The 21,730-nt window shown below is 31.5% G+C and overlaps 1 protein-coding gene and 2 pseudogenes across 1 annotated transcript; all 3 read left to right on the top strand.

The window, feature by feature from the left end:
• The first annotated feature begins 1,957 nt into the window (after positions 1 to 1,957).
• LOC128161460 (uncharacterized) lies at positions 1,958 to 2,435 on the top strand (annotated as a pseudogene).
• A 3,522-nt stretch (positions 2,436 to 5,957) lies between these two features.
• Positions 5,958 to 8,726, top strand: LOC128157982 (short-chain collagen C4-like; annotated as a pseudogene).
• Positions 8,727 to 14,138: 5,412 nt separating this feature from the next.
• Positions 14,139 to 15,649, top strand: LOC128159315 (uncharacterized). The gene is made up of 2 exons (XM_052822371.1): positions 14,139 to 14,317; positions 15,192 to 15,649. The coding sequence occupies exons 1-2, from the start codon at positions 14,143 to 14,145 to the stop codon at positions 15,647 to 15,649; spliced, it is 633 nt and encodes a 210-aa protein (XP_052678331.1). The 5' UTR covers positions 14,139 to 14,142.
• Positions 15,650 to 21,730: the final 6,081 nt, after the last annotated feature.

Here is a 21,730-nt window from a genome sequence, read left to right as displayed (position 1 = left end):
GTTATCATACATCGCACATATATTACAAATAAAAAAAAGGGACCCAAATAACAAAATGTCTTATTTTTACACTTATTAGAAATACATGTTTTCTTAGGTATTTTGCCCATCTAATAGTATTCATAGAAGCCTTGCATTGCAATCCATTCTATGAGGAGACGGGGTACATTAACTTATGTTTGGCTTTCCATGGTTTTTACAATTTTTAAACCTTTACTATAATTATATTCATATACAAGCTTTGGTGTAAATATTGACATTGGTGGTGCAGAGTTTTTGAGAAAATTATTTTTATAGAGACATAAACCCTTTTTTCATTGTTTTGTGATTATCTCCTTTTTGAAAAGGGTTTCGCCTTTTATTCTAAAAATTAGAATTTCCTTCCCCTTAGATTGCATTTTACTTTAGTTGTCCGGGTTCTTGCATATGGTGACCGTCAGTTTCTTTTGGTTATTCAAACATCTTTCATTTCCAAAAGTGGAAAACTGTCATTATTTGGTGAATATAGGTAAATAAAACATCAACGGTTTAATATATAGTTCAGTACACATACATTTTATCATCAAAAACATCATAACTAGAATAGAAACACACAAAAGTAATCTTATACTTTTTCTGCAAAATATCAAAAATTTGTACACTGCAAAAGTCAGTAACCAGGAGATACTTCTTCTGAAACCTCACGATATCGTCCTTATGTTTTCTGTATGTACTTCTTATTGTAATTGTTTAAAAGAGCACAATTATTAATCCTGTGTGTATTTCATTTATTCAAACTTTTTATTTAACGCTGGAGAAATATAGGTTCGATGGGGACGAAAAAACTTGTAAAAGAACTGGTTCATTCAGTTGAGTATAATTAGCAAAAGGTCGCATATAGATGGGCTTTTTGAAATAATGATGACAATGATAACACATTTGCATTGAGACCGATCTTAAAAATATTGTTTCTAGTAATGCTGTACATGTAATAACAAACAGTCAATCCGTCTGAATTTTGTCTGAAGAAAATTCATTGTTTTATCTTTATATTACTACGTTCTTCGCACATTTTTTTCTCTACGATAAATGCATTTATAAACTAAGTGTTTTATTGATTCAACAACCAAACTGGAGTTTTTATTATTTTGCAAGTTAACAAACGATGTTATACACAGCTACAGTCAACCCTGTATGCTGTAATAGTGGTATTTGTTTAAACTGAGCAGTAATTAATTGAAACATCGCACCATCACAAAAAAATCATTATTCTGGAAAAAAGACAACCTTATTGATTACGAACAACAAATTGACAAGACCTGTCATGTTTTATTTTTCACATTTTTAGCAGCTCAATGACATTAATATGCTTTAATTTTCTTTCAGAGGGAATAAGAAAATACAAACATTAATTCAACAAATTCATCACCATATCAGAACAGCCGCCAAGTTCGTTTGTCTACCATCTTACCCTGATCTTACTACAAAGTATACCTCTAGTAATGCATTCATGTATGGGTCAGAATATTTTTCAAATGAGTTTGGTCTTGGTGGTGGCAATGACCTTCCTTGCTTTTTTCAAATATATGAAAAAATAAGACAGACCCATATTTCATTACATCACTTTGAGATAGAATTTTATTTTAAAAAAGATAGTTTAATAAAAAGGTTCTTCTATTGTTATTGCAACACATTGATAAAACAGTCAATATGAAATAAATTAACAAATATATTACAATGTCTACTCATAAGCTGTGCCTACTAAACTGTTATTTTTATCTTCAAACCAGCGTCATTTTTTAAATATTAATGCAAGAGGTCGATAATTACTTTCTACCGGAAGTCAAAACGGACGTCTTGTTGAAATGGCTCTAATTTAGAATTTCTAATATCAGAAAAATGCGTGTATATTAGAAATTGGGCCTAAATTTTGCATTATCTATCATTGGTTTCTTTTTACCGATTACTATTTATTTTTTAAGGATTTGCTGGAGGTTCTTGGTACGACCACACTGGACATGCTGGAGCTGCCGCTGAATTTGTTTGTCTACCACGTGACCCGGACCTAACGACAAAGTTTAAAACAAGTGTTGCATTCATGCATGGATCAGAATACGATATATCTGAGTTTGGCCATGACGCAGGTAACGACCTTCCTTGCAGCGTTTGTCGGAGCACGGTAGAGTCCAGCGTTCTGATGATTCCTGGTAAATCCTCCCGTTACGATGGCTGGAGCTTGCAGTATTACGGGGACCTTGTTGCTGGTAGTGTTAATCATAAAGCTGCAACTCAATATATATGCTTAGATGAGCACCCAGAAAGTCTGGTTGCAGGACAAGATGACCACAATGTAAAACTTTTCTACCCAGTAAAAGCAGTGTGTGGATCCTTAGCCTGTCCCCCATACCACAATGAAAGATACCTGACATGTGTTGTGTGTACCAAATAAATAAATAACAAGCAAATTTATTTAGTTATCTATTTAGTTGTGTTTGTTATTTAAATAGTATAAATCAAAATTGTTCAAATTTGTGATACACTGTTTCACAAATCTCGAGTATTTTTAGTATCCTCAATGGAAAACTTTTAATCCATTGGCTTATTTTCTTTTTCAACAACAGATAAAATATGTATTACTGTGGAGAATCATTAATTTGACAGCCAATTTAATACTAACGGTATTTCATTTAGCTCAAAGTCACAAACCATATAAAATATTTAGAAAAATCTCAATTTATGGTCATGTTGAATATCGATATTTTAGAAATAATATTATGCAAAATGCAAGAAAAAACGATATACAAACAAATATTAGTCACTCCAAAAAAATGTTTAGAATTTGCTTTCAATGCTTTAACGTAATGTGGAAATTATATCGTGAAGAAAATATATATATTTTTATAGGAATTTGCTTAGTTTAGTAGTCAGTATAATCGATCCAAGAATATCTTATCACATTGTATAGGTATAAAACAATATCCTATTCACATAAAAAAAACCAAAACTCAATTTAAAGCCTTTCTTTTATTGTTATAATACAAAACATCCAGGTTTTTCAAAACTTCATTCACACATCCGGGGTTTTTCTATCTTTGTGTCGTTGTAGTGTTTCAATGTAATTCCCAAGCTAGTGTGATTACACATTACTTTTTCTTTTACATAATAACGAAAATTATAGAATATGCCGATGAAGTTTTCATATGTTGCAACATAGTAAGACAACTCGTCATGCATTCAGATTCATGAATATACGAGGGTTGTTCGGAAATTATTGAGACAACACGGATATTTCCCTTTCTAAGTAACGAATTAGGGTGAAAATTGGCATGAACATTGAAGAAACCTTAACAAATAATTAAAGAAAGTAATACTCAAAATATGTTTAATATTTTGTTTAAAACGGTAGTTAACAAATCGATGGTCGGGGTACCCGGCGCAAGCATAAACTCGGAGAGTAAGAAAACTAAAACATCGTCTATCTAAGTGTCCGCAAACTTACAGCTTATACTAAAAGAAATCAGATTATATATGTTCATTTTGCTATTTATTGTGACTAACTTTTGATTAAGTTTCATTGGTGTTTGAGTTGTAATACGGATATGGTACAGATATATTTACCAAGCAATAGGAATTTGAAAACGACGGTATATGGAAATTTGACGTCAAGGCGGCGCAGCGAATATACATCAAATTGATGGAAATTTCGGAAAAAGACCTTTTAATGCCACCCAATTGCTTTAACAAAAAATATACGATGGCAAGGGATAGAGAACTTCAGTTTATAGTCTTTTTTACTAATTGTTTAGCTAGAATTCAGACAAAGTGACTAAATATCAATTACTTCTTACACACTAACTGATGTCAATAGTTCTAAAATATGTACACAGAATCACTGTAGGAGATATTTCACAGTAATTTGACTTTCGGTTAGAAATGACCCGATTTTTTTCCACAAAAATCAAGAATGGAGGGAATATACGAATGTTGACATCTTGAAATGTAAACAAAATATGAGAAATGAAGAATTTATTCTAATTTCACTTTGTTTGTTAGGTGTTTAAAGCATTGGATCAATAAGAAGCGTTAAAATGACGTTGCAGTAAGTTTGAGGTTGCGCCGGGTAACTGGGCGATGACAATTTGGTCAGTTTACCAGGAATGATCTAATCATGCTATGAACAATAAATTTTTTACATTGGTAAACTCTATCCTGGTGTATGTTTTGGTGAAATTTCAAGGGTTTATCTTTTTTCCCAAGAAAATAATAGTAAATGTCTCAATAATTTCCGAACAACCCTCGTAGATATCTATATTCTAATTGTTCAAGGTTTGTTGTTTAATTCAGTCATTTCATATGCAGAACATAAAGATGAAAAAGATACATAATTATTCATCAGTGTTCGTATCTTTATTAGTTTTTTAATTAATTAATATATAACCAGTTTTATTACTGACACTCAAATTCAAGTAAATTTGACAGTTAAACCCTCAATTGCAATTATGACAATATTAATTTGTATAACACTTGACCCTGGAAAAAACCCAGATACATGTAAAGTGCATGATTATGTTATTTTTACAGAAAATCTTTATTTAATACTATGATATCTAAAATATTTAAAATGAACAAAATATACCAAGATACCATTTAGTTATAAGTAGGAATTAGGCACTTGTTTCCAATATACAATACAAAAACTGCCACAGTACAAAAGAGTGTTTGTACACACTGCCATCCCAAGACTCCTACCATGGTTTGTTATGATCAGAGAAATAAGTAAACAATGTTATTTAGGTCTCTGGTTGTGATGCTTCTCAGAATTTAGCAAAATGTCAGTTCAAGCTCTACTTTTGTACACACACATTTGGATATTATTCAAATCCATTGTTTCCATTTAGAGACGGACACCCTGTTTCATATTCTTTTGTCACAAAACAGATGAGTTTCGCAGTATCTTTTATTGGACTTCATCTAAAGTTATACAAGGGGGATAGTTTTTAAATTGTTGTAGCGACTTATGCAGCAAGAATGGGGTGCTCTGAAAAGTCTGTTTAAAAGATGGGAGATGGAATTAAGACGCAATTAAAAAGTTCATTAAACCGGATATTTCACTTGGGAATCTTCTTGTATGTTTATAGTGTTTTGGGGTGTTTTTTTTCTTCGGAGGATTACTTTGAAGGGATGGAGCTATCTTACTACATATATAGGTCAGAGTTATCTGCTGTATCAGAGTCTTAATTTTACTTATGTATAAATAATATACATGTTTGTACATAGATATTACTTTCTATTCAGTTTTGGGGTTTTTGGTTTGTGTTTATATGTGTATAATTTATTAGTTTATTATTTGTCGCCATATCCAATTGTAAAAATGTTCTACTCTTGGTGGTCACTATTAACGTGCCTTACTTCAATTTTGATCATTCTACAGCAACAATTCAGATATTAATATAATCTTATGCTGTTTCTAGTCTTTTCAAAATTGTCATACAATTTTTTCCGTTATGTGTAAGATATGAACCCACCCCCTTGTTACATCTTTCATTGATACATTATAGGTGACTCTTGAGCATTTTATTTCAAACAAACAGGGTTTTTACTTTTTGCTATGGTGTATTTCTTTTCAACAAGTTCACGTTGGGTGGCAGTGAGCACTAACGTTTAGGTTTTACTGTGGACGATTCTGTCTGCTACCTCTTTTGTACATTGTTCTATCATTTTGATAGCGGTTTGTTTTATTTGTATATTATTGTAATTTGATACACTGGGGAGGATAATGTGTTATAGTTTCATAGGCAATATATAGTGTAAGAGTGATCTTCCCTTTACTGATTTGTTTATCTATTATGAGTTCCTGTTGCATTTTAAATAAATGACAATTTCATTAATTTTCTTGGCGTTTGTGTAACGTTTTTGATAAAGGAACTGAAATATTACCAACCTTATGCACAAATGTTTCACTTCAGTGAACTAGTGAATTAATTACACTAAAAAAAACAAAGTGCAGCGGTATTTGTTGTCCGTGTGAAGATTACCAAACGTAAACAGCTGTTTTACCAAATCACAACAATGATGGTCTCGATTTTTCTGATAATATTTATTCTACAAGTGTTTGCGGAGAAAAGAATTTTACTGAACGATCCAGCTTTAGTTCAGTCCCAGATTCTTGCGCTTGAGAGAAGGATGGCGGATGTGGTGACTAAAAACTCTGATCTGGCTGCCAAATAAAACGATGTGATCGCCAAATACAACGATTTGTATACCAATATACTGAACAGTCTGGCAAATACACGGATCTGTCTACCATATACAATGATCTATCCACCAAATACAACACTTTGCTGACCACAGGCAATGTTTTTTTTAAGTATTAACCATTTCTTATAGTTTAGATTGGAATGCAATTTTTACAAATAATATGATTTGTATATCATTGTTGAATTATGTTGCGTTATTTATTGTCAAAGATCATATCGATAAAGTCATTCAAAAGATCAGTTTAGTATGTTTTATACGCAAAGATAGAAATATAAGTATTTTACTAATATTTCATAACTAATACACTCAGCAAGAGCTTTAAAAGTTGACAATCTTAATATGTATATTTTAAATGTTTTAATTGCACAAGTAATATCTTTCCAAAAAGCTTGCCTGACTACACAAAATTATTCAATGGAGGCATGCATGGATCGATGAGGCTACCTTTTAAGAAAAGAATTTTAATTTTCGCTGCTGATCATAAATTTATAAACGGAACGTTTATAATTTAAGAAGAAATCGCAGTCTTTTTCTTCGATAAAGTGCATGTACATTACTTGAAATTCATTAATTTCATTTTATTTTAGGAATGTACATGCGTGTATCATTAAAATAATTGCGTGTAAGCTTGAAATCGAAAGATATAACAATCAAGTTTTAAATTGTTTTGTTATATTAAGAAATATTAAGGAAACAAAAAAGGATATTCAAGTACGTATTATCTTCATTCAAAAATCCTGACAAGCAATAAAAAACATGCTTATTCTGATAACCAGTCATGTACGTGTGTTGATTTAAAACTCATCGTTACCAAATTTGAACAGCACTGTTACCGTGAAAGCGTATATGCCTATATCTTTGTTATAATCATTCCTGGGAATTGGAACAGCCAGCCTCGCCGTGAATGTTTATCGTTGATCTCAAGCAGTCGTAATCGTGAGAAGACTTAGTGAATTAAATAATGTGTATTGATTATTTCTGAAGGTTAAATTTTAATATGTTATATTTATAAAGTTGTATTTTGTTTGCTTTTGTTTAAACAGACACAACTTTACATTTTTTGACAGTTTTTATCTTGGAAATTCCCGTTCTATAAATAGTGTTAAATCAGAACAGCTGAGAAAAGTAGATCCGGCGAGAATGTTATTGATGCAGGTATCAACAATTTTTTTCGACCAATCAGAAGCGCCGATGTCTTATCAAAGTAATAATTATTAAACCATATTCTTGTCTAAATGACGGTTCTAGATTGATAACTATTTACTTTTTATCCGATATCTTTATTTTCCTTAGCTTTCTGTATCATAATGGCACATATTTAGCATATTGTTTAAGTTGGTATTGGACATCTGTCGATATTGATGTGGATAAAAGTTCATAAATATCAAAAAACTGTTACCATTTTAGAATTTTTAAATTTTACAATATTTGACCAAAGTTTGAAAAGGAAAAGATACTAAACCTAGTTGGTTCCGAAATCATGACTTAAATATTGGTACCTAACGCTCAAATCAATAGAACTTTCCCGTTAAGTAACATTGATAGCGGTAAACAGTTATATAATATTTTACTTGATTTTATCGTTTTTTTTTATAGGAAGTTGGTCACAATATGAAGGTGTCCCTCATCATTTTAATAAAGTTGTGAATAGTTAATGTATTAAGGTTTATAATTTTTAATCTTAAGCTGGTGGAATATTCATTCGATGGGGACGAAAGGATTGTCCTACGAACAACACGGAAAGTATTTACTCAGGTATATGTTAAAATTTAATAAAATTCGAACAAACTTGTTTCCTTGTTGTGCTGTGTTATCATGAGAAGTAATCCAAGTGGTTATCTAAATTTTACAACAAAAGCCTTATGACATGTTTTTATCTTAACGGAAACTATTCAATAATTTGAAATATTTGTTTATTATATTTTTGTTCGAAGTGAAACATTAAAACGTAGAAGTATTAAATCCTTCATATGTATTCATGTAAATCGGGTAATTTTATATTATTTTACGTTTCTCATTTTTGATTTATCAGGATTTGCTGGAGGTTCTTGGTATGAACACATTGGGGCTGCCGCTGAATTTGTGTGTCTACCACGAGACCCAGACCTTAATACAAAGTTTACTTCACATTATGCATACATGTATGGATCAGAATACAACTCCACTGAGTTTGGCAATCGAACGGTGACGACCTTCCTTGCAGCGTTTGTCGTAGCTCTGTTCAGTCAAGCGTTCTGATGATTCCTGGTAAATCATCTTGCTACGGTGGCTGGAGTATGCAGTACCACGAGTACCTTGTCGCGGGACATTATATTTATAAAGCTGCAACGCAATATATTTGTTTAGACGAGCATTCTGAAGCCTTGACTGCAGGACATCGTGATGAAAACGGGAAAATGTTTTACCCTGTGGAAGCAGTGTGTGGTTCATTGGCCTGTCCACCATATCAGAATGGCACTTACCTTACATGTGTTGTCTGTACGAAATAAGAATACTTTATGTAAAGTTTGTAATTTGTGGAGTTCGTCATTCATACGTATGTTTTTGTAATGGTATAAATCAAGTGGATTCGAAATCAGTAGACTAAGTCGTTTACCATTTCTGCCATATTGTATACCATATCTCTGATGTTCCTCACTAAATTTCAGTCACAATTTTCCATTCCAGAGACTAATTGTATTATTGTGAAGATTAAGAGTTTATTAAGATGGTATGGGACCCTTGTCGATATTAGTCTGGGTTTAAGTACACAATAATCAAAATATTTTCACCGTGTTAGAATTTAAAAATATTTAACCAAAAAATGTTTTATAAATTTTTGGAAAGGTAAAAACTATAAATGTACCATTCGAGCACATGACTTACAGATTCGTAGTTAACGATCTTACCTATTGCGCTACGCTGTAAAGAAACAATTTTAGGAAAGAAAAGAAATATAACATTTTGCTAGATTTTATTTTTTATTTTAATTGGATATACGACACAATATTGAGGTGCCCATTTCATCTTAAAGAAAAACTACAGTTTTTCAATTTAGTTTGTTTAGATGCGCAAAATTCACAAGACACGCAAAATGTTCAACAGATATTCCTATGAAAGGAATGATCAACATGCAATTACAATGTTCCACATGTAAAACAAACACATGCTTTAGATAAGGGATGTATTTTCAAACCATTGTTGTGTTGCTTTCCAAATTACTAACTATAAACTAGACGAATTGTGAGCAAGCTCACAATTGATACCCCCCGCTAAGAAAAAATCATAATTTATGTATTTTTTCCATTATAGAAAATATTGGATGAATCTATTTCACCGTCCATTGTCTATAAATAACACCTGCTCTATTTTTTAAAACTGTTAATGCTAATTTGAGTACTCAAACCAAATTCTATTCTTTAAATTCCATCTTATTTTAAGTTAAACGTTAATGCAGAGGACATTTGCATCCTATAGTTAACAAACGTGACTCGAATCAAAACGAAAATCAACATGTCAAACAGCCATTTAATATAAACATTTTAAATTATTGGTATACTGAGCACGATTTTTTTTAAAACAAATTTTCCACACATTTTTTTTTCCAAAAAATCAAAAAAAAATGGAGGAAGGCCATTTTCAGAGAGACAGGGATGAGAAGCTAAAAAAATATATTTTTCGGCCTGGGACAAGCAAGCTGTGGGTCAAATTTTAGCATCTAATTATTTCCATTAATACTAGACATGACACAGACAGGAATCAAGCATTTTTTAAAACGATGACCTTGAACTCTCTTAATTGACCTTGGGTTAAGGTCATGACACACCCTCATGTTATAAGCAATCTTAATGTGAATTAAGAACTTCCAATACTTGTCCTTTTTTTTCCTCCACACATTTTTTTTCCAAAAAAAAAAAAATCTGGAAAGCCATTCTCCTAGAGACAGGGATGAGAAGCTAAATAAAATACATTTTTTGGCCTGGGACAAGCAAGCTTTGTGTCAAATTTTAGCTTCTAATTATTTCCATTAATACAAGACATGACACAGACAGGAATAAAGCATTTTTAAAACGATGAACTCTCTTAATTGACCTTGGGTTAAGGTCATGACACACCCTCAGGTTATAAGCAATATTTATGTGAATTAAGAACTTACAATACTTGTCCATAAGAAAGATATGGACCGGATACGATTTTTTCATTTTTTCTTCCAGTGACCTTGACCTTGCCCAAATGACCTTGGGTCAAGGTCATGACACACCCTTAGGTCAGAAGCAATCTTTGTGTGAAGTAAGAACTTCTAATGTTTTTTCCATAAGAAAGATATTAACCGGACACGAATTTTGCACTTTTTCTGCCAGTGACCTTGACCTTACCCTAATGACCTTGGGTCAAGGTCATGGCACACCCTTAGGTCATAAGCAATTTTTGTGTGAAGTAAGAATTTCCAATGTTTCTCCATAAGAAAGATATGGACCGGACACGAATTTCAAACAGACAGACGAACGGACAGTCGGACGGATGGACGGACGGACAAGGTGATTCCTATATACAATAATTAGATCTAGAACTTGATTTCAAATGATATTCTTACGTATTAAGAAGACTGGATGGTCAACAAATTACCAATTCGTAAATAGAAATGAAACATAATTAAGCCTTACAATTTTAACATTTTCCTATTTCTTCTCTCTCTCTCTCTCTCTCTCTCTTTCTTTCTCTCATGCTTCTAATGTCGACAAAGCGTCAGAGAGTGACCAATTTTTATAAGCGGCTATAAACTAAACAAAAATATGTCTGTCTAATAGGAAAAAACTCAACAGTTGCTCCCTTGAATTTTGCAACAAGCGTTATAAATTCAATCCTCTTTTCTTCAATGCGCAGCAAAGTAGTTCATGGAAATTAATGCGCACTGTATGTGTCCAAAATGCATGGTCTTGTTTTTAAAACATGTAATTAATAAGAAAACTAAAAAAGATAGAGAATTCTCTCGAAATTAAAAAAACCCCAAAAACCAACACTTTTGACAAAAAGTGGCTCTTTGTGTAACTATTTGGTATAGCGGAAGCTTTTACTTTGACGCTGTTCGGTTTTTTGTTTACTTTTGAAGTTGTGCTATTTAAAGTTACATTGGCTATTTGCCTGCTTACAGCTAGGACTCTGCTTTCAGCAGAGCCAAGCTAAAAAGTAATAAATAAATGCTTGCAGCTCATGACAAATGCATCAAGATTATGCATGCTTTCTTACTCATCAGATAAGTTATAAAATATTTACATGAATTCGAAGTTGTCAGTAGATAGTGAAAAAAAGTAGTGCAAAGAGTAAAATTTCTAATATATTATGACATTTGTTGGCTGCCTTATTATATAAGTCAATTATAAAAATAACGGTCATGTTATACACAGACATTTTATCAATAATAGGCTCATGCAAAGTAGCGAAACTAGATATTTAAATAGATTGAAAATATTATATTTTCTGATTGAAAGTGTTTAAAATTAATCAACTTAAATGTATTAAGAGAACTATATGTTCTTTGCAAATCTGATTTCCAAAAATATAATTGAGTAGTATATGTTTTGTTGTCAAGTTCTTAATGTTTCAAGGCATAGTGAAAGAAAAAACAGATACCAAAATATAAAGATTGAATTATATATCTCCTTGAAATCCTTTTGTATAAAACATTTTATTATGTTACCCTTTGTTGTTTTCGACTTTCAATTATATCACATATTTCCTTTGTCAGTATTTGAAACCCTAAATCACATTAAAAGAGGTTAAGACACACTTTCTGCTAATAAGACATTCATTTTTTTTATAAAGCTGATGTAATCTCTCCATCACATACGCATCCCATTTCCTGGTAAAAGTTCAATAAATTAAATGAGAACCCCCAACTTTTCGACATTGTAAAAAGAAACCCTGCACCCAAGCCTTTTCACGCTTTCTTAATATTTTGATTGACTGTAAGCATTTTTTTAAACGATATCGTAATTTGTGTTAACATTCCTACCCTCCATATCTAAAATATCACTAAGAATGGAGTCAGTTATTTACAGTTCATATATATGTATTTAAAAACTAATAACAAGCAAATCTTGTTAGAATCGTTCAATTAATTCAAACTTTGATGATAAGTGATAGTATTTAGGGTTAAAATATTTAAAAAATCGACAGAATGCAGAATCAGACGAAATGTCGGTGTCAAGACACATAAAATCCGTTTAAATTCCATTTATCTTCTAATTCTAAATTCAAACATTGATGTGACATCATTTCCTTGTTCTTTAAATCTGGAAGATAATCTGGTACAAAATGAAAAAGCTCAATGTCGGTATAATATTAACTTTTTTTAAACTTAACAACAGAAGCTTTCAGTTCTAATACTTGGCCTTCATAATCAGATTATCTCAGATAAATCAACAAAAAACCGGATCAAATTAAAAAGTGATGATTTGTGTACGATAATGCTTCAAGCAATTACATATGAAAAACGCAGTTTCTATAACAACTGGTTACCTTTGTACAGAACGGCAATAGTGTTCTTTAGTATAAATAGCAAGTTTACTGAGACTAGGGAAGTGAGCAGGTATTTGGCTGTATTTGGCTGAACAATATATCAGTGAATACAAAACAATTGGTCAATAAATCAATATCAATCAATCACAATAACAATCAATAGAATCGCACTATTCAATCAACAAATAACCAATCAGTCATTATTCCAATTATCAATGGAGTCAAATAATAATCATTGGATCAAATATTGGAATAAATATTGGTCGGTCAGTTTAAATTAAAAAGAGTGACTCTAACCACAGACACAAGAATTGTTCTCATGGTATAAACATTTCCAGAAAAATAACTTGACTATAACATTCATTAAGTAAAACTTGTTCACTTGTAAGAATTTTCTATTCAATTGGTATTTAGTTTACCATATCTTTTTGGTGTCACTGATTACATTTTGTATATAAAGCATCGTCTAAAGCTACTGTTCTGTAGATCAAATCTGTAAATAGTAACCAAGTTATCGTATCTTTGCTAGACAATTATATCATTTGCACCAATTTTCGGTATTTCATTTCCAAAGATGAACATGTCTAAATTTAAGGATACATTTTAATTGATAAAGTGAATTTTAATTCATAGGATAATTGTAAGGATAACCGCCAATCATAAAAATATGTGTTCCATTTTATTGTACAATATTTATAGCCTTTAATATAGGCAATGGAAAATTTTTTATATATATCTAAAATATAAACTTGTTTCTTTCTGCAAAAGAAATCTAATGTTTAATGATTTCATAAATTATTATTTAAAGTCTCGCACGAATTCTTTGAATGGAGCTATACAATTTACATGCGTGTTAATTAAAGTCTTTCAATGTGTAACATAACTATGAAAGAAAATCACAACCTTGTTCAAAAGTCTTCTTTTATAACAATGTTACTAGCGAAATTTAAGTAGGATTTGTCAGTGCCCTTTAGATGAAATTCTGAGAGTATGATAAACTAAAACTATGCCAATTTTATTAATCCAAAAAACATACCATCGTGCCATGTTCTAACTATAAAGATAGACTGTTTTGTTATTTTCCTTTAGAATTTTAATTTTTAGCACTGTTCGTTATCACCACATGTCACTATAACTTTAGAATTCTTGGTCCCTAAAAATATTAAGAATAATCATCACTTATAAATATAAAATCTGTAATGAGATTGTTGACGTATAGTTTTGCTATGCACTTCAGTAGTTGACATTCGTGTGAAGGTTACAAACGTGAACAGCTGTTATATACTTGGTAAAAACAATAATGGTTTGGATTTTTCTAATAATATTCCTTGTACAAGTAATTGCAGAAAAAAGGATTTTACTAAACGATCAAGCTTTAGTTTAGTTATTCATGAGCTAGAGAGAAAGATGGAGGATGTAGTAACTAAAAATTCTGATCTGACTGCCAAATACAACGATGTGGTCGCCAAATACAACGATTTGTCTACCAAATACACGGAACAGTCTGGCAAATACGCAGAACTGTCGACCAAATACACCGATCTGTCAGCCAAACTGAAGACTTTGATGACTAAAAGCAATGGTTTGTTCACTTCATTATGACAATATGTTTTTATCTTAGATTGGATTGAATGCACTTTTAAAAAAAGGAAATTGATGATTTCTATATTTATTGTTTAGTTATATTGCATTATTCATTGCCATAGATCATATAGATTGATTCATTCATTAGATCAATTTTAGAAGATTTTATTCGCAAAGAAATAAGTCAAACAATTTTAAATAATCCTTTAATCATTTTAATACTATATATAAATCATGCATTCAGCAATAACTTAAAAATTTGAAAATCTTATGTTGTATGCGTTAAACATTATCGATTACATGCCAATACAAGGGTACTATCGAAGTGCTAAATTTCAAGTGCTTTTCTTGTGTAAATGACTACATCCTATTTGTTAGCTTTCTTAACATTTTTACATGTTTTGCTTTCTTAGCATATAATTAGTTTATCGTTCATAAAGTTCTAGACAATTCATGAGTATATGTTTATATTTTTGGACATAAAGCTGGTGGAATATTCACACGATGGGGACGAGAGGTCTGTCCTGGCAACAACAGTGAACTTATTTACTCAGGTTTATTTTAGAATTTAATAAAAGTCAAACTTGTTTCTTTGTAATGTAATGCTTTTCAGCATTTGTGAGTAGTCAACTGGTCAAAGATGAAGATATTAATTAATTCAAGTATACAATAAACGCACTGCATTATGACATGTTCTTGATCTAAACGGAAAATATTTGATAATACCGAAAGACCATTTGTCTATTATATTCCTTCTGGAAATTTTTATTTTACATGCATTTAAACCTTAAACAGCAAATGCATTCCATCATTTAATCTTTTAAAAGAGCAATTTTAAATTGTTTGACGTTTCCCATTATTTAATATATAAGGGTTTGCTGGAGGTTCTTGGTATGGACACCCGGGAGCAGCCGCTGAATTCGTATGTCTTCCACGTGACCCAGACCTTATTACGAAGTTTACTTCACATTATGCATACATGTATGGTTCAGAATACGACTCCACTGAGTTTGGCCATCACAACGGTGACGACCTTCCTTGCAGTGTTTCTCGTAGCACAGAACAGTCCAGCGTTCTGATGATTCCTGGTAAATCCTCTTGCTACGGTGACTGGAGTATGCAGTACCACGGGTACCTTGTCGCGGGTTATTATAATGCTAGCGCTGCTACGCAGTATATATGTTTAGATGAGCATCCTGAAGCCTTGTTTGCTGGACAACGTGATGAAAACGGGAAAATGTTTTACCCTGTGAAAGCAGTGTGTGGATCATTGGCCTGTCCACCATATCAGGACGGCAAATTCCTGACATGTGTTGTCTGTACGAAATAAAAATATATTATTTTAATTCTAATTTCTAATTTGTCAGTCAAACACGTATGTTTTGAAATTGCATAAATCAAAATTAGTTCGAATGAAGAGACTAATTCATATACCAGTTGGTAAATCCCTTATGCTCCCCAATAAAAACCAGCCATCATTTTATCTTACAGCGAAAATATGTATTGTTGTAGAGATTAAGAGTTAGACAACTGAAAGAATCCTACAGATTTTAAAGTTTTTTATGATTTAGTTTGTTTACATGCCCAAAATCCAGAAGCCATGCAAAATGTTTAAGATTAATTCCTTTTAAAGGTAAAGGAATGACCAACCTATGATAATCACATTCAGCATTTTTTAAATGAAGATTTGTTGCTTTCCACAATACAAAAAAAATAAATTCATAATTTGAATTGTACCTGAGATTAAATGATATTAAGAGTTTTTTTATCTCTCAGTTAATTCGATGCGCAAGATAATGCTCTACGTATGAACAGTTTCTAATGCGAGGCAAGCTACTCAGAAACAAGTTCATAGAACAGGATTTCCAACAGTCTCGACTGAAATCACCTTTTCGTTAGTTCTATGATCGATACAACGACCTTGTCAGCAACTATAATCTTACACTGGGTTGGATGCTGACTGACGTTCTTCATATTATTGTTAGATCCGAAATAAACACCTAATTGTCTACGGATTTTTCCGTTTTCCCGATTACGACAAAGAGCACACCGGCCAGCATAGAATGCTCAATCCTCCATGGCATCTGATCCTACCTCTTATATTTTTAGAGGTCCTTGTTTGTTCTGCTTCTGATTTGTATGCCGGTATGTTCTTTGGGCTTTGGATTTTGAACAGTGTTCGTTATCACCACATGTCATTCTTACGTATTAAGTAGACTGAATTACATATTCGTAAAAAGAAAGTAAACATTTATTAGCTTTACAAGTTTTGTATTCATTTATATAGCTTTTTCTTCATAAGAAAATCAATACAGTCTTAAAAAAAAAAGCAACGAGCATCCAGTCCTAAAAAGAAAAACTTCAGACTTCTGACCAACGTTAAAGATAATGCTTCTTTGTAGATAAGTTATTAACGATTTACATGAATTTGAAGTTGTCAATATACAGTAACAAAAAAGTGCAAAAAGTAAAATTGTAAATACTGTAGATTTCTCATCTTACGCGATCAATTGATTCAGCGATTTAACCGTTTTGCATCAAATTGTGAGAATAAATAATCGCATACGCTGAATTGTGATCACATCGTTCTATTAAGTTTACATCTGTCCAAAAATAAAAGGTAGATTTTCAAATCAGCGAGATGTATTTCTCGTGATTTTACGGGTGTTTTATTAGGAATCTACCGTATATTATGACATTTGCCGGATGCCTAATATAGTATAAACCAATTTCAAAAACTAACGATCATGTTATGCATCGACAATATAGCAATAACAGGCTCATGCAACATAGCGAAATTTCAAGTAATATAACTTGACTTCAACATTCACTTTGTAAGGCCTTTAAGGGAGGTAGGACGATGATCATGTGACTTTTGTTGATCATATGATATTTATTCTAGAATATATAGCAATAAGCAAAACACATTGTGGACATCAAGTTGTTTAAAATTTTTATGATATCTAATTTTAATGAAAGAAATCTCCATTTTGATTTGTGCCCCCTCCCCAAACCCCAAGTTTTACGAAGGCCGACATATTTGGACACTTTGCATTATACAATATTTTCTTATTTTAAATACATAAGCTGAGGGAATACAAACGTTTTCAATTTTAGAAATGTAGATGTACTCAAAGACCAATATAAATATATATTCTCTTTGATATTCTACTAATGTTAATATATAAATACAAAGAATGTTTCTTTTCATGTTTTTGAACAGAAACTTTACAAAAAGACAGAATTCCGAAAATAAGGGTAGGGGTGATTTCTATTGTAGTATCTCCGTTGAGATTTTTCTGTTTAAAATTAGCATAAAACCCCAATTTTAAGGGTTAATTTTATAAAACTTTTCTAAACATTGTGATGTCATTATTTTACAAGCTTAATGGCATTGTTACATCTAATTTTAAAATTCATTTCTATTCCTAAGATTATTGAATAAAAATTGCTAATAAATTCCTTTACGATAAAAAATTATTTTAGTAAACTTAAATTGTCAAACAAAATCATAATGCCAAAAAAGGGGGAGGAATAATTCATATTAAAATGTATCCCTTGCAAGATATGAAAATGACCGCAAATTTAATATATGACGTAGAGGTTATCGTAATGTTTATGAATTTAACATAAGCAAAATATATTATTGACATAATAATTTTACACTGCACTGTTCTACTCCCCCTTAAAGGTTACAAAATCTTCTATTTGTCCTTAGTTCACCGTATCTGTTTGTGTCACTCACCAATCACACTCTGTATATAAAGGAACGTGTATAACTATTGTTTTCTAAGTCAACTGTATAAATGGTTACCAGGTTATCGTGTTTTACTTTTAACATCATATCATTAACTGTTTACATTTTGCAATTTTGTTAATTTCGCAACTAATTTATGTATTAATCATACACAAGTTCTTTTCGTCCATTTTATAAAGCAAGTAATGTTCTAAAATTTGTCTTTTTATGTGTAACATTGCAATTTCAAAAATGACTAAAGTGTTCATATCAACGTTTAATGTTACTAGCGGCATTTAAATGTAAAATAAATGTTGAGAGTTCCTTTCAAATTCAATTCTAGCAATTGACTGGTATAATTATCAAAGTTCTCAGATAATTTGATTATTTTGTCATTGCATAAACCTTTATTCATCACTGGGAAAACAAATAAGGTTACCAAAAATCCGTATTCAAACTAATAGTATTACTATTGACTATAACTAAGGATTCATTGTCCTAAAGTAAAATTCGGATAATCATCACTTATCTATACTACTATATTAGAATAATAGACTCGAATTTTTGGTCTTTAATACCGAGAAATCGGAAGAATACTGTCTTTTGTTTTATACATTTTAAAAATCATTCGTACTTGAAGATTACCAATTTTTTTTTCATTTTTTCTCAATTAAGCTTCGATAGTTAATAATCAACGAAAATTCCTCAAAAAATCCTGGAAATCACCTGGATTTTTTGGATTTTACATTAACGCTAACGGGATCTTTAGTTTATGTTTCCACAAAATCACATCTGCATGAATAATTACAAATACTGGTAAATTTTTATTGGACTTTAGCTATATATTCTGTTCATATAATTATATTAATGATTTCTTATGAGAGAAAATATAAAATAACAAAAAAAAAAATACATTTCAACTAAGCACTTACTTTTGTCTTCGTGATGACAAAAAATATTTGATTATATGCAAAAAAGTTACATTATAAAATTATTTGTTAGAAGAGTGAAGATAGAGTGTATGATTTATCGTAAAAATGAATAATGTCCTACGGGACCAGTTTTACAAATAATACGTGTACGTTGGTGAAAAGGTGTTGAATTCTTCCATTCTATGGATTAAAATTTTTAGTTGAAAGGTATTTGCTGTCTCAAAATGGTTTTTTATTATTAATTCGACTGTTATTTTCAAGGCAACTTTATCAACTTTTTCCAAAATCGTTCCGGAGCGATTCTGCAATTTTCTGCTACATTACGGGTATATGGGAGGCATTTTAACTGTAGTGAGGGCATTTCCCGAGACACATTTAGATTATGCAAACTAAGGAAAGTGTAGTGAAATTAATAGCATTATAGTAGGCATATAGCTTTAATTGTTATTTAAATGTCAATAATAAGGTATGTCGATGTACCTATTTCGTAAATGTCCGATATGCAATGTCACCCCGTGCACGCACGGGTCAAAGCCTAGTTAATATAAAATACGCATTGTTCGTATGGGGTTTTCCAATGCACTTTACATGTAGTAGTTGACTTTCGGGTGAAGGTTACAAATATCAACAGCTTTTATATACAAGATAAAAACGACGGTGATCTAGATATTTCAAATAATATTTCTTGTTCAAGAAATTGCAGAGAAAAGGATTTTGCTGAACGATCCAGCTTTAGTTCAGTCTCAGATCCATGCGCTTGAGAGAAAGGTACTGGATGTTGTGTCTAAAAACAAAGATTTAGCTTCTAAAGCACGATTTGTTCTCCAAATTCACTGATCAGTCCGGCAAATACACAGATTTGTCGACCAAATACAATGATCAGCCCATCCAATTCACGGATTTATCTGTAAAATAAAACACTTCGCTGATTGAAATCAACGGGGTTAATTTGAGAGTGTTTTAAGCTATCAATTTTATTCAATATATCTTGAGTATTATGAAAGTCATGTATCAAATGATATCCTGGTTTAAATTATGCTTCTCTTTTGGTTGATATTATTTTTATTTATTTGGTTTCTAAACATTGTGAATCACTTTGAATGCACCTTTCAAGGTACACAATTACTATATCTACTTTTTAAAGCTTAGTATAATTCCACACAAGCTTTCCTGGCCATATGTTGTTGTTTTTTTAATTATAAAGATTTTTTTCTTTTATATATTCATATGTCAATTTTGAACACCCCCCCCCCCCACACACACACACACACACCAATTGTGGCCAGTAAAAAGTTGAGAATGTGAAAAAGTTTACAGATGGACGTACAGACGGACAGACAGAGAAAGATTTGTGGACAGACAGTCGAACGTATGCACGGACAGACAGACAGACAAAACTTATCTGAAAAACCTCACTTAAACTACCAGCTCAGTTGAGCTAAAAAAGAATTGCGTATATGTATACCAATGTGCTTTATGTCATCCTTTTTTTTTTTAATTTAGCTACCAACGATGCAAGCAACAGCTGCATACTTATGAAAAGATTTTGTGTCCGAGGAAGATGTTGTATTTTTAGTTCATTCCTTGGAAATAATAGTTTCGAGGATATGCAAATTCATGGACAATGATCGTAACAGAACAATAAGTATTGGAAATTGCATTCCAATTTAAATACTTGGATCAAGAACAAAATCCACAAATACTGGTATCCAACTAATAATATATAGCTTATGATCCCCAACGCCAGTAAGTTTCACATCCAGCTTTCAAAATGTATATCAGAACGATTGAAACAGAACTAGTTATCGCTTTTGGTTTTTTTAAAAATAAGATAAGATTGTCAGTTTTCGTAAAGACATATGTTGATCATCAAAGAGACGATTGTTAGTGGCATTGGATTTTTTAAATCCAATTTGCATGCAATTTCAGGTACCTACTAAAATGATGTGGATAAGAATAATATCATATAAATAATTCATAATTATCACTGTTGATGTTATTTAGAGTATTCCTTATAGGAACATTGGATGTACATGACCAATGCTAGAATAATATAGTAACGTTTTATACAGCACGCCCTAAAATCTGGGGTAAATCGTCACTTAAATTTTCTAGATATATAAATGTTTGAATTTTTCAAAGTTAGTCACAAAACAATATTTTTTTTGGGTGAAAAAGTAAAAATGTCCAAAGGTTTTCATTTTCTTTTTTGGGGGTGTAAGTCTTGTGCGTGAATTTTGACGGCGTAACCCTCTGGCAGACAAAATAATGGTCGCCTGTTTTCTTTTGTTACTTTTCTTTGTGAAAACAATAGCCAAAAAAGGGATTTTACTGAATGACCCTGATCTTATTCGGTCTCAGATTCATGCATTGGAGAGAAAGAAGGGGGATGTTGTGGATAAAAACACCGACCTGTCCACCAAGTATACTGATTTAACTACCAAATACAATGATCTGTTCGCAAAGTAAAACACCTTGCTGACCAAAACTAATGGTTTGTATATGTAATTGCAAAAGCAGACAATCTTCATAAGTTACCACTTAAATGAGCAAAATTCAAACTTTTTCTCAACAAATGGTTGTACGGAGGACACCACTGAACCTCCTTCAAATTTTTCAGATCATTATATCTTCAATATAAGTCTGTAGCTGCGCAGTTCGACAGCTGTTCTGGGTGATTAAAAAGGCATTGTCCTGTTCGTGTATGCATACTTTTCAAACAAAATGACATGTAGGACCTCAT

This window comes from Crassostrea angulata, chromosome 8 (assembly GCF_025612915.1).
Source record: "Crassostrea angulata isolate pt1a10 chromosome 8, ASM2561291v2, whole genome shotgun sequence".
Lineage (NCBI taxonomy): Eukaryota > Metazoa > Mollusca > Bivalvia > Ostreida > Ostreidae > Magallana > Magallana angulata.
The sequence above is the reverse complement of the archived record's forward strand: the minus strand, read 5'-3'. Positions and strand labels throughout refer to the sequence as shown.

Bases quoted from the DNA above. Each gene is read 5' to 3' on its own strand.
- LOC128159315 (XM_052822371.1), top strand. From the start codon at position 14,143: ATGGAGGATGTAGTAACTAAAAATTCTGATCTGACTGCCAAATACAAC. The intron at 14,318-15,191 runs GTTTGTTCACTT...TTAATATATAAG, and splicing joins TTTGATGACTAAAAGCAATG to GGTTTGCTGGAGGTTCTTGG.